At 37.9% G+C, this 18,264-nt stretch overlaps 1 protein-coding gene across 5 annotated transcripts in view; it reads left to right on the forward strand.

Annotated features, from left to right (window-relative positions):
- Positions 1 to 6,854: 6,854 nt before the first annotated feature.
- Positions 6,855 to 18,264, forward strand: part of LOC106709559 (MOB kinase activator-like 2) — an 18,266-nt gene continuing 6,856 nt past the window's right edge. Inside the window, exons 1-2 of one of the 5 annotated variants that reach the window (XM_045678145.1) lie at positions 6,915 to 7,024; positions 13,668 to 13,713. In XM_045678145.1, the coding sequence (XP_045534101.1) occupies positions 13,688 to 13,713 (26 nt within the window). In that variant the 5' untranslated portion in view covers positions 6,915 to 7,024; positions 13,668 to 13,687. Of the gene's footprint in view, positions 7,025 to 10,082; positions 10,229 to 13,667; positions 13,714 to 14,724; positions 15,339 to 17,708; positions 17,817 to 18,264 lie in introns of those variants that run through there. The other 4 variants (XM_045678144.1, XM_045678142.1, XM_045678141.1 and 1 more) reach the window with 4 other exon arrangements.

Below are 18,264 nucleotides of genomic sequence, written 5' to 3' on the forward strand. Positions count from 1 at the left end.
ATTTTCCAGATAAAACATTCGCTTCAATAATGTTGCCCATGATTTTTTTTATAACTAATCGCGTGCCATTACACAATCTCGGGGCATTTAAATTACGAAGCAAAATTATAGGTGAGCCAATCTTCAGTCGCAAATTATGTGGTGGCATTCCAGGTAAATCTAAAGAATTCAAAAATTCTACTGGATAGTTGACCACTTCGTCAGGATCGACAACGGTGTCAATTGATTTAAATGTAATTTCATTACCAGGCAATGACTGTTGTATTTTAAAATTGATGGCGTCTACATCTAAATTTTTTGCAGCTAAAATAGCTCGCTCTCGTAGCCATTCATGATTAGTATAGTTATATCTTAAATCTGGAAAGATACTATTTATTAATTCATCTTTGGTAGCCACCATGTTGCAAAAGTTCTCTGGAAATTTAATAAATTGGGTATCTTCATACAGTTGAATTTTACCGTTGCCAATGTCTAACAATTGTTCAGAGAATCCTGACGCTAATGGATCATTTTGTAGTTGAACGCGCATATTGATAGTAAGGCTCAATTTACTGACACTCCGCCATAGATAAGATTCCTTCAAACATGCGTTTACTTCGTCTGCATATGTCGCACGTGGAATTACTGGCAATGTTTGCCTGAAATCACCAGACAGTAGCAGTAGAGCACCACCGAAAAACCTAGTATTATCTTTGATATCCTTCAGGGACCTGTCGAGAGCTTCAAGCGAATGCTTGTGGGCCATTGTACATTCATCCCAAATAATAATTTTGCATTTTCTCAAAACTTCAGCCATGCCGGAATGCTTCTTTATGTTACACATTGCTTCGGGATTTGTATGAACATTCAAAGGTAACTTAAGTGCTGAATGCGCAGTCCGTCCACCATCAAGTAACGTCGCTGCAATGCCTGATGAAGCAATGGCCAATGCAATATGATTTTGTGATCGAATGCGCGCAAGTATCAGTGAGATGAGAAAGGTTTTACCAGTGCCACCTGGTGCATCCAAAAAAAAGAATCCACCTTGTTGTGCTGCAATTGATACGTTAATTTGATCATATACATTTCGTTGTTCAGCTGTAAGCAATTGTTCATTATTAGCAACAAAAGTAGCCAACGAAGTCTTATCAAACTGGTGTTCACGTTGAACATCACTGTTGATGATATCTACTGCTGGGCGGTTCGGCGCCGGCATGCCAAAATGGATGAGTGGCATGTTTGAAATAAGAATACAAATATCCTCAATCATAATTAAAGCCTCATTGTATATTTCTGCGGAGAATTGAATATCAGGATTTTGATTAGTAATTCTAATCCGATGCAAAATATCTTCACTCATTGAGTCTTTATATTTGTTCCAGAGAGCAGATGCTTCAGACGGAAAACACGTTGTTAATATTATTGAAAATAATTGACGAATTTTTTGTGGAGATGAGCTCAGTGCTGCATCTGCAAGTGTGAGATCCCAATGGTTATCATCCTCCAATAAATGTAACTCACGACACGCATCGAAGAAAGTGTCGTATAAAATACCATTGACTTTTCGTAAATATTGGAAGGATGTCGGTCCAAGAACATTAACCATTAACCAATAACAAACGCAAAAAAAAAACATTCGCGTTGCTTAGGATGAACTGTATATAGTCGACCTAAAGTATTTGTCATAAATATGTCGGCGAATCCTGTGACTGGAATCCCTCGTTTTCGTGGTTCCCAATTTTTCGATTGCTTATTCCATGTAAAAAATTTAGGAACATCAGTATACATTAATGTTTTTGCGAATTGACCAACAACATCTTGTCGATTACAAAGATTGAAAAATTCAGTAAGAGTTGTTTTTGGAGCCGTTAATGCTTGTTGTAGTGCAGTCTGTTCTGTAAAATAAACACGCTGTCCGTTTTCAAGATGCACAGCCAAATGTATAACTGCAGGATCCCTTTCATGTATAGGAAACGTAAAAATGCGCCAGACAGCTTCATTGCTACTTATGTATCGACCCATTTGATAACGTGTTATTTCGTCATTGTCATTTACATTTTGAACAGCAAATATAGCTTTGTCACTGCCCTTGTGAACGTACTTACAAATGTATTTGATAGATTTCACCGAACTGCACAGTTCAACGTTTATGTGCGCTTTATAGGTTTTGCATAGTAATGGCGAATATGGAACCACCCACCGATTATCAATATCTACTCTTACACCGTTTGACAGTAGCAATTCATACGATTGACCGCCATTATCTACGTCTCTGCGCCGGTAAGATGGATAACCGTCAATATTGGTGATAGTATCAGTTTGACATGGTTTTGGAAAACGTTTCGTACATTTTCCATCATTCATGCATGGTGACATCATGTTTAGAGTACCGCATGGACCATGAATCATATTAGTAGTAACAATGTTAAACAGTTCTTGATCAACATTCGGATCTGGAATTTCCGCTGAAATAATTTTGTCAATTTCTTCTGGGCGTACTTTATCCACCAACCAAATCAAAATATGCGCATGAGGTAAACCTCGTTTTTGCCACTCAACAGAGTAAAGCCAACAACGTGTTTCACCAAAAACCGAGTAATGTGTAATCAAATTCATCAAAGATTTTAATTTTTGTTTAAAGACACGCGCAGTGATATCGTGGCGATGCATCGATGTTTGACCTGACAACAGCAAGTTTTTGATTTCATCCCAATTTGGATTACATGTAAATGTGATAAAAAGATCTGGTCGACCGTATGCACGTACGTATGTCATAGCGTCTTGAATATATTCTTGCATATGACGCGGACTACCAATATATGATGATGGGAGAATATATGTGGTACCGATGTTGTTAATGACGTTTGTTGCATCTACATTACCGATTACTGCATCACGCAAATGAATATACTCTTCAGCTCGAAGTTTTGCTTGATTGAATTTTATATACCTTAATCTTTCACTTTCAATTTTTACATACATATCGACGATGTACTGATGAAATAGCTGTCTACAGCGGAGAATATTATTATCTTCATTAGCACGAATCATTAACCGATATGCGTAGAAATTCATGGCACTAACTTTCTTGGTCAGTTCTTCACCTGTAAATAAATATAATTATGAGATAAACAAAAATTATTTATTCAAAAAAAAATTGATAATCTATAAGTTGTACCTGTAGTTGGATTCCGTTGTTTAACATTTAAATGATATCCGTCTTCTCCTTCCCAAAATATTAACGGATACTGCAAAGCATCGTAAGAACGATGATTGTCTTGAATTATTTGCATCGTATTATCTCTGCGTTGTATGCGAATGTCTCTACGTTCACATGGGTCACCAGCCATAACAACTGCCACTTCATTAATGGTTGGAACATTATATGTGCCTGCGTGCTCTCCATAGGGTACTTTGTCTGCTTTAATAACAATGACATAGTTATCGTTTTGCAGTCTGTTAGAAAGAGTCTTGAACAATTGTACTAATTGGTTATGGTTTTGCAAAAACCTTTCCAAAATGTCCACAATTTCTCGTTCCTCCATCTGTTCTATATGGTTGTAAACGCAGCGTGTATGTGATTGTTGCTCTTCATTCCCCATAAAATAAATTTGTAAAAATTTTGGATCGGCATCAGGCATTGGAAGTAACGAACCAATTTGGTGATATACTTGGCCTTGAATTTTGAATGTGGATTCAAAATTACGGCCATCTTCATTATGAATAATTTTTGTTGCTGCAAATGATGTCATTTGGAAACATGAATTTAATTTACGAATTTTCCGTAAAAATCATTTCGATTGAGATGTGATTCCAGCTAAAAGCGTTTTTAAAGGTTCTGGTGGTGGTTTTAGCGGTGGCAGTGATATTTTTCCAGATGCGCAACATAAACCAGCTGATTCACCTTTGTACTTGAAAGCATGACAATGTTGACACTCTTTGTCCATACTACCAATCGTGATCAATGCATGTGATGAATAATCTATTTCAGGATCATATTCAAACGCGAGACGATTAAGTGATGCTCGTGCCAATGCTCGATTATCTTGTACTCGCTGTTGGTTACGTTCTCTATGTGCGTTGGTCGCTCGTTGACGTGCCTCTCGTTGTCTTAATGTATTAGCACGAAGACGTTGAGCACGTTGCTCTAAATTTTCATTTGCACGTGTACATGCAGCTCGATCTCTTAAATTTACATTATCCATAGAATGTTCTTCTACTGTTCTATTCAATCGATGATCATGAACTAATTGCGCGTGCTGAGTACGTCGACCAATATTTCTTGCTCTTCCACGAAGACGTGGCATTTTTCTACAAAAATAAAATATTGCAAAATAATATACAATGAATATGAGTTACTTATTGATAATGAATTTTTAATTAATTAACTCAAAAGATTTATTATGACAAATTTTAGATAAAGAACATGTAATCGCATTTTGTGAGTTTTTTTATTTAATATCTCCAAAAATGAATTAATTGTCAATAAAAATAATTAAAAAAAATTCAATCTTCTAACTACACAAATAAACTTGAAGGTTATACTCACTTCGATTCCGCACTAAATTTACAAAATGTATAAGTTATTTATATACACTTCAGAACTCTTCGAAAACTAATTACATTAAATATTTTAATTAGCAACTTCACTTGAATAACACAATTATAACACAAAATAACGAAATACTTTTTCAAATTGATCGTAGCACTATCTGTCGGGACAAACTAAAATTAAAATAGAATAATATTGAATGCGATGATAGCGCCATCCGTCGAATCTGATGTAAAACATTCCAAAATCAAAAACTCCTTACAAATAAAAATTAATTAAAAAAACATCTGAATTCACAAAATTATTTATACACACTTCAAAACTCTTTAAAAAATAATTACATTTAATATTTTAATCAGCACATGAATTGAATAACAAATTTTTTTTCAAATTAATCGTAGCACCATCTGTCGGGACAAACTAAAATTGAAATAGATTAATATTGAATGCGATGATAGCGCCGTCCGCCGGATCTAATGTAAAACATTCCAAAATCAACAACTCCTTATAAATAAGAAATTAATTGAAAAAACATTTTCCAGTAGACCAAACTGTAAATCTAAACCATTCTCGAATCTCCACGAACACACACAAAAAATTTCATCAAAATTGGTCCAGTCGTTTAGGAGGAGTTCAGTCACATACACACGCACACAAGAAATATATATATTAAGATATGAAATCGAAATTTAAAAAAAGTTAAGCAATTGTATCAGCGGGGACTTTTGGATTGAAATGCAGCCTTTGCTGAATAAAATAAACTCGCCCTGCCTTAATCTGACGCGCTTCAATATTTATAACAACCGACTTCATTTACCTCGTATTGTGACTGGCTACCCTAAAAGCGCGGATCTATGTGGCATTTTATTTGTGATAGGAGTACTTGATTGTGTGCAAGGTTCCTCCCTTTTGTTTAACTGTCTCGCTCGAGTAACTCTTAATATCGCCGCTTAAGGGGAAGGCCCTACGAAGTAGGTCTGACTCCAAAAATATAATCAACATTTTATGGCCGCCGTTACAAAGTTACGTTGTTGAATTTTGACAAAGTGTTATATGTGGCCTATTAAAGTGGCTCTGCTATTGCTAATTGTTGTTTTATAAAAATACATTATGATCAACTCGTGTTTTCTTGAATATGTCTAAATCTATATCAAGTTCATTCCTAAACTTCATTTAGAGGTATCTGAGTTGATATGCTAAAAAAATGCTATATGCTAAACAACGAAAATATGCTAAACTGATTAAAAATCTGCCAAATTTAGCATAAAATATGCTAAATTGGCTACACTGAATTTTTTATAAGTCCCGACGACTTAGAACAATTTTAAATTGGTCTATTTCTAAATAGTTGCCATAATATAAATGTTGTACTTAAATTTTATGAAATACGAACAAAAAACATGGACCAACATAACGAATCTAAAAGTAAAGGCCCTGTACATTTTATCGATTTCGATAAAATTTTTAGGAAATCAATAAAACGAAGGGTGATTCGGGTGGCCCCTTTTGACTTTAAAACAAAATATTTAAAACAATTTCACATTTAAGCTCATTGTTGAATCATCAGTCATTGAAATTATTGTTTAACAACATTGAACATGATTGTTGTATGGTTTAATGTTGCCAATTTTGATTTCGAAATTTCATAAAATATCAAGCACGATAACATGTAGGTTAATTTGTTTATATGTTTAGCTATACAACTTAAATAGGATAATATCAATTTAAATAGTACGAGAACTCAGGTAATAAGTTGCATATCAATTGCTTAGAATTGCAACATGGACGACTTTCCGAAGAAGTTAGGATATTTTTGCTCACTGGAAACCCTAAAAAATTGTAGGCGCCGCTCTGTCAATGTCAAAAACTGTCACAAAATCCTTGTGGAACTCTACATGTCTATTGGCCAGTATTGCCATTATTACGTACTATCATAAACTGTGACTGGACTCAACTCTTCCATCACTATAAATAACACACTGCCATATATTTTGTACTCTGTGGTACCTACCTACAAAAATAAATACTTCACAACTTAATATTTTGTGTTTTAGTGTTAAGTTATGAATCTTTAGACGAACCGACTCAAAATTTGCATATGTTAACACAATAATCGTTCATGGGTTATTATTATAAATGTTTGTTATTGTATGAAAATGATCTCTCTTTTGTCTGCTGAATCCTAACAAAGCTGAAGTTGCGCAACATGGCGTATTTCGCTCAGCTGCTACGATGAAAATTAGAATCTTTTGTGACTATGACACGCTCTAGTTAGCAGTAAATAATTTTTGTCGGTTAACTGTTAGTTTAAGCTGTTCAGTGTCAAAACAAAGGTGATGGGAGATTTACTAAATTAGTGCTGCTGAGTCAGGAACTTAGTGGAGGGACGTTGTCGTTTAGTACTTTCTTTTTGTTCGGGAGTGAAAATAAGTTACCCGTCAAGCTGGAGCGACTCCCGGAGTACCTGCGCGACACCGTCGACTGGTTCATGGGGTAAGTTATCCACCTTAAGTCCCAGTACCGTCGACTTTCCTTGACATAATTTTCTCAGTTTTCTGGTTAGGAAGATCGCTCGTTCTTCTTACTAGTTTCAGTGAACATATTTAGTGTGCTTGCTTTTTATATTGGAATTGATTTCCGCTTCAAAGATATTAAAATAAAATCAGCTGGCCAATGGCCAACCTGGCCAATATTTTAACACTTATTTACTGACTGCGGACATTTTATTAAGAAAAATGGAAAGAATAAAACGACTATAGTATTTCATAAATCATCGAAATCTTTTTCAATTTTTGATTGAGTAATTTGCAAATAAATATTATGTGATAGTATTAAATAAATGACTCAGAATTCTATTCAAAGTCAGGAGTTGAGTGATTGTTTCCATTGAATTGTTTTAACTATTGTTGTGTTTGTGTAAAAACAAACAAAATAGCTCTCCTCTCACTTGTCCATCACACCACAACTGTATATACTGCTGAAATCAATTGCACACTCAACACAAATGTATCTGCAAATATTGCAGGTCTACTAGTTGTTTGATAAATATAATTGTTTTAGCACCAAGTTTATGCACAATTTTTGGACGTAGACATTTATATCTTGTGTGTATTAAACAAAATTAAAAAAAATTAGCGGAGCTAGCTAGAGCTAGGGAAGCTGCACTATCCCCACATGATTGAGGCTATATTTATTACTAGATTTTTTAATTTCGCATGGACAAAGTCGTGGGCAACTGCTAGTATTTTATAAATATGTTGTTGTTTTATATATATAACTTACCAAAGTACATTATAATTTACACTATGTCAAATTTTACTGTGTAAGCATGAATATCTGTCAATTCTACCATTTACAAGAAAAACCTAAGATTTAACAGTTAGATATGGTTAAAGTCCAAAAAAAATAATTTATGTTTTTGGAAGTCAACATATTACATAAAAAATTACAAATTGAATGGAAAAATGTTCATAGTTAGTTAGTAAACATATAAATGTAAAAAAGTTACTAATTAAATACAAATGATATTGTTCATTAACCAACCAACTCATGTTTATATCAAGCATTGTACATGTCTTTTTTTTTTGGGTTTTTAATGTTATAGAATATGGTAAAGTAAACCAATTGTGATAGTTATTTGTAAAAGCCTTGTGCAGCAGTTCCTACCCTATAAGTAGGAAGGCAAGACAAATTTATTTTATATACTAGCTGATGCCCGGAATTTTGTATGTGTGGAATTTTTTTTTGAATAGGGAAGCTGACTAGCATTTATTGACTAGTTTTAGCATTAACTAGACAAAGATGTGAATTTTTTTGTTTGGTTAAGACAAGTGTTGACTTGTATACATATAAAATAGGTTAATTACAAAATTCACACAAACATTTTGAATGTGTATGCCAGTTAAAATATTTATTTAGCTCGTAAAATCCTATAATCTATTCTTAGTTTTGACCTAAAGCCGAAATTAAATAAACAGAGGAACAATTAGATGTTACTTGATGTATGTCCTTTAATTAATAGGTGACCACGTACAGGTTCTCAAAAATTTTAAAAAAGTTACACAGAAATACTTGTGTGAGTCAGATATTAATTATACACTATATATTTATATCTGATAACGGAGAAATGTTATTATCTCTCTGGAACAGCACAATGAACATCCCTGAAATTTGATATAGATGTGGAACGTAGTTTGGAAGACTTACTAATTAAGTTTTACATTTAATTCCGCACAGACGGAGTCGCAGGCGACAGCTAGTGGGTTAGTAAAATTGATGTGCCTATCTGGAACATGAAAATCTTGTCACTTTTAAATAAAAAAAAAACAATTTTTAAAAAATGATGACTGTCCGCAAGTCCTTTGTTGGAATGGCTAAAATAATATTAATAAATTATTATTTGTACTTAAATATAAAAGATATTCATTAATTCATGCAATTATCTAAAAATTTTATAAAACAAAGTAGCTTTTCATGAGCTGTATTCTGCTAAGCCATTCTAAGCGGATTAAAGTACGGTTTTCAACATAATTCATAGTGGTTTGTGTTTATACATCATTTTAACTATACAATTATAACCAAAACCTAGTAAAATTTGACTTTTTGAGTTTACATAGGCCATAACCATTAGAGTCATATATAAATGATTTATTAATGATGAGTAAGTTGTATATCTCAAAAATTTCTACAAAAAAGTCAGCGATGGCACATCTCTATTTTTTACCGATTTATCACAATAATTAGTTTATGCTTTAAAAAAAGCAATAAAAGTCACACATTATTTGCTGGATTGTTTTTTGGTTTTATATTAGTTCTTATCCAAATACGAACACATTTCGCTATCTGGATGATTCAACGTAGATTTTTCTAGTGGTATACGTCAGCAACAACATCAGTTGTACGAATGGACCGGCTCGACCTGTGAAATACCACGACCGACATGCGTCAAGTGGGGGGAGTAATTCCGCGTTACGTCTGATGAGTATGACTTCCGGACACCCTTATTTTAGCTCTCATACCCTTCCCGTCCTTCGCCATTTCGGCGATTTCCGGTGGCCACTTGCTCGTATGCCGCCATATAATATTAAAAAGCAGCCCTAAACTCCTAGCCCAACATTGTCGGTTCATATGTGGTGAGAGTACCTGGCAGAGTGCGAGGTTTCCTCCCCTATATGTTATACAGCCACACTTGAGTAAAAATCCTCAAATGCTCTCTTCGACTCTCCCTACTATTGAACTTTGTTATGTTGTGACAAATGTTACATAAGTTGAAGTGAAATTTCAAAATAAAGGTCGCTAATGTTATATAGTTGTGAGAGAAAAAGTGTTTCAATAAAAATATTTTAGAAATATGGAGTTTTAACGTAAAGTGTGGTTTGTCTTGGCCAAGGATTTGTATCGGGATACAGTGTAGTGTAGTGAGCGCGGCCGAGGTTAGGATACACATGCGAGTTATCTCGCGCGGTGACGTGACGGCGAGCGCCGGCTGCTCCGACGCCGGCCGCCGCGACGCGCACTCGCGACGGCGCGCGGTAGTACCGCGCCGCGCGCAGCCGCGGCACCGCGCGCCGCTGCACCTTCGCCCGCCGCCGCCATCATGCTGCGCCGCGGCTCGCGCCGACTGCTCCGGCTCAAGTACCACGTGTCGCCCGCAGCACTGCCCTTAGACATCGACGACACCGTTTCCTGCTTCTGCAGGTGGGCTCTCTCGCCTCTCGATAAACTTTGTGCTCATATAGTTTATAATGATCTCTCGATCTTATACGTTAATATAACGTAAAAGCAGTTTCATTGGAATCTATCAATTATTGTAAATTTACGACTTTAATTGAATATTTAATTGAATGCAATGAATATTATGCCGCGTGAATCTCGCAAATGTAGTCTGTAAACAGCGTGCGTGTAATAGGAGCGAGAAGTAGGAGGGAGGGGGGAGGGGGGGGGTTCGGCAATGGCGAAATCAACGCCACTTATCGGTGTTATCGCCCCACCTGTGTGACGTCACGACATCGCAACTCCACCTGACATTGCGCCGCGCTTCAGTCGGCCGCGCACGCACACACACACGCACAGACATACAGACACCGGCGCGCCGCGGCTTTGCACTAATATAATTATGAGCTGCTTGCTCTGCCACTGCCACGGAATCAACGTGTTAACGTTATACGAGCCCTGCTTTATGGCAGCTATTCAATCTGAATGAAAAATATATATGTTGCAAAAAGTAACATGGACCTCATTAGTTTTTAGAGTTAGACAAGAACAGCTAGCCTCCACCCCAGCTGATATGATGCTGACAAAGGAGAGGAAAACTGTAACTATTTTCTTTTCCTATTTATCGTCTCTATGGAATCCATCTTCCCGTTCCAACCTTTTCGCATTACAAAAGAGTGAGAAGGAAAGAACGACTTGAATTTTGACTCCAGCAGTTCACTCATCGGATAAAACACGGGCATATAGGTACTTCCGCCTGCCTTTTGTGCAGTTGTGGCATGGCTCCGGTTGTGCGGGCCATTCGTCCACCAGGTGATGCTTCTGCCGACTTGATCCATTTTATAACTAGTCTAATTTGAGTCCTAATAAAATGATATGTAAAAGTGTTTATTTTAGTTTCACGTTTGCAACAGTCAGTATAAACCTCCAGATACACAATCGATTATTTTGCTACATGTTGTAACATGCCCGCACACACCAGCTACCTTCCAGTGAATTTCCAGTCAAAATCGCTTCAGCCTATTCGGATATTATCCGGAACAGACGCGGCTCGCTGACAGACAGACAGACAGACGGAAAAAAATATGTTTTTTCATTATAAAAGAGAAAGATAAAGATAGCTTTATTTTCCCTTTACACAAGTTACATAATATTAATCGACATTTACATTAGACTTGAAAGTTAGTTATGTGATGTAGTTCAGTATTACAAAAATAATATTACTTATGTACTTAATACTTATGTATTACTAATATTACTTATGTAACAATGGTATTTAAATATGTTCATCTAAGATGAAAAAGGCGAAGCGCTTTGTAAGTTTGCACAGTAACTTTTAACTTGCGACAATTCTCTATTGTTTAAATATATAGATGAACCTTCGCACCCGTGAACATACTTTAGCGATTTGTGCTTTCCACTCACATTAATTAGACAAGATTCGGCTGCATGTTCCCATTCCCAGTCCTGACCATGAAACAGTAGCACTGTTTCATCGACTAAGAATAAAGAGTTGGCATTGGATGTTAAGACGTCAGGGAGGCTGTTGATATACGCTAAAAACAGAGTCGGACCTGCATTATTTACCCTAACGTACTGTTCTGTACCTTGCAGGTAACTTTGGAACCACTGATAATTATGTCCCCGGACTCAAGTTAGGCTTACAAGTTTTGATAAAAGTATAGGTGTTGAAACTGTGTCAAATGCTTTTTTTATATCGAGGAACGCACCCATAACTTTCTCTCCTCTATCTGTTTGTGGAATAGTGATGTCATGTCCAGTAGAGTGTCTTCAGTAGATTTACTCTTACGAAACCCTAACTGATAGTCTGTTGACAGTCCGTGTTCTTCGGCGGTCGCCTAGTGTCACGAGTAGTTCCAGAATCTTCGACAAGGGAAATAGGTTATAGTTAGATATATCTAGTTCGTTATCCGTTTTAAAAAACAGGTGATACAATAGCAGCCATAAATGGAATCGGAAATTTACCTTGTTGGATGCTGAGACTATAGTGATGCACTAATTGATATATCGATGGCCCCTACGAATAATGTTCAATGTGCACATTGACAACTATACAGGAGAGGCTCTCAAAGTTTCAACCATGTAGGAAAAATGCTCGAAAGTCCCTTTTACCTCAGTAAATAAACACGTTTACAAAAGTAAATGTGTATTTTTGTTTAGTGCATCTTGTTAACTAAACAAAGAGGTAGCTTTTAACATAAAAAAGTAAAAATCACCAATTTGTTACTTTGGCCCTTATACATAGGACCCATCGATATAAGGTACTCTTTTGTCAATTTAAAAACTTTATTAGAAATGGCATTTTGACCAGGAGAACTGTCGAGTTTTAGATCGTTAGTAATTTTGCTGTTTTCGTACGGGCCTGTGGGCACGAATGTCATGGAGTGGGCATTAGACTTTACATATACAGATGGAAGACGTGATGGTTCTTCCTCCGATTTATTTAGTCTTTGTAAAGTAAACTCGGCCAGATTTTTACCGATATTTGTAAAGTATGTATTAATTTCGTTTAATTATTCTTATGGCGTAGTTTCGATGTTAAGCAATTCTGTAGGTGTTTCGTGTCGTCTAAGTTTTTTAAATAATGTCCTCGCCGATTTATAATTGAATTTGGTAGTATATCCTTTGGTAAGATTGTGATTATTTAGTCTATTTACTTTACTTAAGTTCATAAAATATTACAACAAAACATACAAACCATTCACGTAATTCTTACACACTTTCCCATACAGACTTTCATCCCCTGTTCTGTTCCCTATTGATTTTTTTGCACCATTGAGGGTAAAATATTTACAAAATTAAGTGTCATATTTATTTGATATCAAATTAACAGCCACAAAAGTAAGTTTCAAACTTCTAACTGTAATGGCGAACTTCTATACAAATTTCCATCCCTCACTTTTCAGCACTTTTTTCTTTTCACGGTTCAGCAGTTTTGGCGTGAAAGCGAGACAGACAGACAGATTAGTTACTTTCGCATTTATAATATTAGTAAGGATTACTAATATATATGTATGTTCACAAGATTTCACAAAATACTGAAGCGTTGTTGCATTGAAAGTGTAGCCCGTGCTCGCGCGGGGCTCTGCCAGGTCCGCAGCGTCGCGGGATTTCTTCTTTTCGAACACCGGTACACAACGCAACGTTCATGTATATGATGTGTGTGTGAGAGAGAGATGCAAGATTCTGACCATTTCTAAGTCAAGGAACTTCTAACGAAAATAAATTGGCCGTCCGGTTATGGTAAATAATTTTTAAACATTATTGACTGCTTCTGCAGGGGCGCGGTTGCACGATTCTTTGTTCTGTGACAGCACCCAAAAGTACGGACTACCAAATCCCAAAGTAAAACTGTTACGTGGAGTAAAGATTAAGTAAAGATAGTGGTGGTGTGTTGTTGCAGGTGAGTGCGGCCGCACCCGCATGTCTGTCATGCTGGACTGCCTCTGGTAAGTCCCCCCACCACACACACTGCGCTACAACTACAATACTGACTGCCTCTGCCCCTCGCCTCAAATTACATTTAAACAGAGTAACCACTTTGCAACATTTATTAAAAATCTATTTTGTGTTAATGGGCATGGGTCTAAATATGCTGGTGAAATAATCTATTTCTATAGCTTTTCGTAATGTTACTAATATTATAAATGCGAAAGAAGGTTATCAAAGGAAGAGATTCTTTTTATTCCGCGCGGACAGCGTCGCGAGCTCGCGAACGAGGCGACAGCTAGTGTTTGCTGTATGTCTCAGGGGGCGGACATTTTTGACTATCATTTAATTGATAATTGTATTAATTGAAAGAATAGTGGCTGTTACCAAACTATGTGGCACTACTTAGGGCGGCCTAGTGTGTAAATCGACCTCTGGTGAGGCTGGTCTACTTTGAGAAAGAAACTGAAATTAACTAAAAAATGGAAGTCCGCCAGTTAAGGGTCTCGCGAAAGATAACTTGCCCACATAAAATTTAGCTCTTACCAGACAGCCACTGCGAACCTTTCAGTTGGGCTACGCTGAGTTAGACGGCCTTGCACACTGCGTCATTCTGCAGATATTTAGCGTGCCAACGACTGACGACCGCCCCGCCGCCACGCACTGCCCACGGGCCCCAGAGGGTCCTACTGGACCACTTTGGGAATTACTATAGTCTATGTGGTCTATGTCTATGTTACTGTACGTCTTTGTGACGTGAATAAATGAAATAAAACATACCTACAGAATTATTTGTGTTTATTCAGAATGGAATGAAATATAGAAAATAAGTTGCATGTGTTTTTTCGCGCTAACAGGAGTTATTACTGAATAACCAGAATGTTATTATTTTTAACAATCGCTAAAAGTTATGGAAAATCAATAGACCGTAATCCAACGTCACGTCGTACGTCGTTTTCACGAAGAGCTGCGGTGAGGAGGGGAGGGGAGGAGAGGGTACGGGCAAGGCCGGCTGTCGTGTCGGCTACGGCCAGTAGTAGATGCGGCCGCGACCGCGTAACTAAGCGTTGGTTAATAGTTATGAGTAACTCAAATGAAATTGATCTGCAGTTCAGCTCACGGTTCACATAATATGTGAAGCTCATAAGTGAACCGGCTCGTAAATCAGCTCAACGTTAGGTATATGTGTAGAGTTATGATATACATTTCTATGAATCACACTGAGAAGATTCACAAGGCAGCTGGCGGCACGTAGACTCACACAGTTATATTATACATCGTGATGAGTTGTGAGCTGCCAAGGTCTTTAGTTGTTGAGCCACAGCTCAAAGGTTCAAGTCTATGTGACCTGAACTTTTCAACCGGTTTCGAGCTGATTTACACACGTCTATTGGTTAGTCTCGCGCGGACCGCTTTCAGAGGTGGATGTGTTGCGATGTTGTCGGCGCCGTACGCTCGCGACGGTGACGTGTGCGCCAGTGCCGCGGGCGGTTAATGCGTGCTGCGGCGAGGGGCCTCGGGCGATGCTGCGGTCGGCGGGCACCCGTAGCAATGTACCTCACAATCTCTCCATATTCGATTCCTGTCATCGCAAGATCCGGCTCATCGGCGGAGGACCTGTCGCCTTCCTAGGAGGACTCGTCGCGTAAGTTGCGTTACTGTTAAACTAGTTCACCTGCGAAACGCAACATAACAAACGGCAGAGAAGCGGTCGCGTACAGCGATAACGGAGTCAGTTAGTGAGCGTGGTGCGAGCGGACAAACCGAGCGATGCCGCAATTTCCCTAACGGTAAAGGCAAGAACGACTACGAAACGATTGTGGTAAGCGGAGCACCGGTGCACGACGAAGTGCGTTGCCATTGCTCTACTTCATCTATTCACACTGAGACTCGCCGATACCTTGCCGTGCGGTCGTGGTTCCCAAACTATCAAGTGTCACCAATCCTTACTGGCTAATAATGCTTTAGAAAGTAGCTTCAGGGTATGAGACTGTTTGAATCGAGTATGCGTGCTTGCTTTGAGGCTGAGGAGGACGCTCATCATGGCCTTTGGGAGTGTCATCAGTATGAAGTCCTGGGAATAAAGACTTTTTTATTACAAGGTAGCAAACGAGCGAGGGGCTCTACTTGTAATGGCTAAAATAACAAAGTGACCGCTGCCCATAGATATAGATATCTGCAATAAATTTGAAGGGGGTAACATACGTTACCTAGGTTTTCGTTTTTTTTATAATAAAAGTTTTAAAAGGATCATTTCCCCGGCCAGCTTAAAATAATAGAGGTGGTCCCTATATTCATGACAGACTTTACGACAAATCCAAAAAGCAACAGACCAATATCCTAATCGGGTATAATATTGTCAAAAATGTTTGAGAAACTAATATAGACTCGCTGAGTTCTCTATTTATACTGTAGTCAGAGGGCTTTAGACACAACGTATGTTATAAGTGTCCTGATTCTTGAATAAACTCTGCGATAGATTGAAGGTTGGAGTAATGGAGTAACATTTTAGCAACAATTAGCTTTAGTTTAATTCAACATGAGCTCTTGTTACTGAAACTGGACAATTAGCAAGGGATGAAATACACAAATCAAAAAAGCTTGCTATTACTAGGTAAAGTTGATACGTTTTGAAACGTTTTTTTTTAAATCTATTATATTTTATGTTTTTTTTTATTTAAACACTGCGAGGCTTACCATAAAAAACTTAGACAGTGTTTTAAATACATTTAACCTTAAATATATTGTATATACGTCAACCATTTTATACCATAATACTAGCGCCCGGCGCGGATTTTTGACAAATCATGGTTATTGAAACATTATTATGCGTAGGTTTGAGAAATGCGATCTTTACCAATAAATAATGCAGTACTAAGTACTGTATAAGTACATAAAGCATTGTAGTGATACATATTTATAGTGACACATAAAACCATGTTGACGTCTATAACATTAGCGGCGGCGGTCAAAGGGTGTCAACTATGTTTCTTTGAGTAATTGTGAAACTTTGTATTTACACTCAACTTTACTAAAAACATCAATTGATTTTTTTAAACGTACATACGGCGCTGTTTTATTTATTAGAGCCTTGATCGTACATTATGCCAGGACAGTAGCGCTGGCCTGGTATGAACTGTGTTGGCGTTGTTGTTTACATTAAGAAGAACAAGAAGTTATCAATCAAAAAAACTTGGGTAAGAAATTGGATTAGGGAAAGAGATGAGAACGGGGAGGGGATAGGCAATAGTATTGAAACAGCTAAAGTCGGAAGACCCGGGGGAATATAGAATGACAATGATGTCTGCCGAAAATTTTAACAAACTATTATCATTATATCTAATAATAATTTTTAACGTATCAATACGTTATTTAGGGAGCCTACACTTGCTAAAGTAAAACTAGAATACCGTCACAGAATTCTTTATTCAAAAAAAAGGAAAAGTGTCAAATAAAAACATTGACCAGATTAAACACCACAAACAAAGAAAGAACGGTGGTCGCGCCACCTTTCCTATCGCCCGATTTGTAGTCCAGATATTTTTTCACAACAACGAGAGGTTCCTATACAAATGTTCTATCAGCACTGGACTGGCATAGGACAGGCCGTCTACATTATGCCAGTTGCGTCGGAATGGCCGAACTGGCCTCAAAAGTAGAAAGCCTTCCCAGACAGTGGGTGTCTACATTATGCCAGTCCTGATTTAGAGCTCTACTGTCCTAGTGTACTGGCATAATGTAAACCAGGCATAAAAGTCTATTTCATTGTGCGCTGGCATTCATTCACTCAGAGTGGCAACACACTTACCTCTATACATATACATTACGTAGTATAATTAAACATAAACATCATGTCCACGTCACGTGTGGCGCGCATATTAGCTTGATTAAATCGAGTTTGATGCGTTCCATAAGCGATCGTACGTGTTTGATTTTTAAAGTCGAATTTTGTATGTCATATTTATTATCTATACTTGTATACGAGGAAATACGCCCCACCGCCCGCCCCCTCCCCCTCACCACACCAGCTATCCTCAGTCGTTGTAGTCGCGATGTGCCACGCGGTCGTGCTCGGCGTACTGTTCTCGCTCCCGTCTTACTTGTACGCGGCGGTGCCGTTCAGGTGAGGCGACCAGCCACGGTATCGCGGAATGTGCTCTCCAAACGTGTTTACCAACATCATTATGATTTATTACGTAATGGTATAGCAAGCGATCTAAAGCGGTTCATTTTGGGTGTTCTTTTGCGGAGGAGTCGAGAGCGTATCACCGTCAGAAATATTGCGCTTCGCCGGCCGTCGCTCGCGCAATGCGCATTTCGAACTGTTTGCGGAACTGTTGGCCGCCAGCGCCACCGCCGTGTGCATCGACCGAGATCACAAATTGTTTGTTGGACGCTTATAAAGCGCGCGATGAGCGACGAGTGGCGAGTGGCGAGTGGCGAGTGACCAGTGGCGTAAGCGCGGCGAGCACATCAGCATCACCTCGCCGATTCTAGATGGCGGCGCAATTGATTTTTACCATAGCGGTGGTGGCGATCTTACCTTGCATATTAAATTGAAAACTATACTG

The sequence above is a fragment of the Papilio machaon genome, chromosome 5, assembly GCF_912999745.1.
Source record: "Papilio machaon chromosome 5, ilPapMach1.1, whole genome shotgun sequence".
NCBI lineage: Eukaryota > Metazoa > Arthropoda > Insecta > Lepidoptera > Papilionidae > Papilio > Papilio machaon.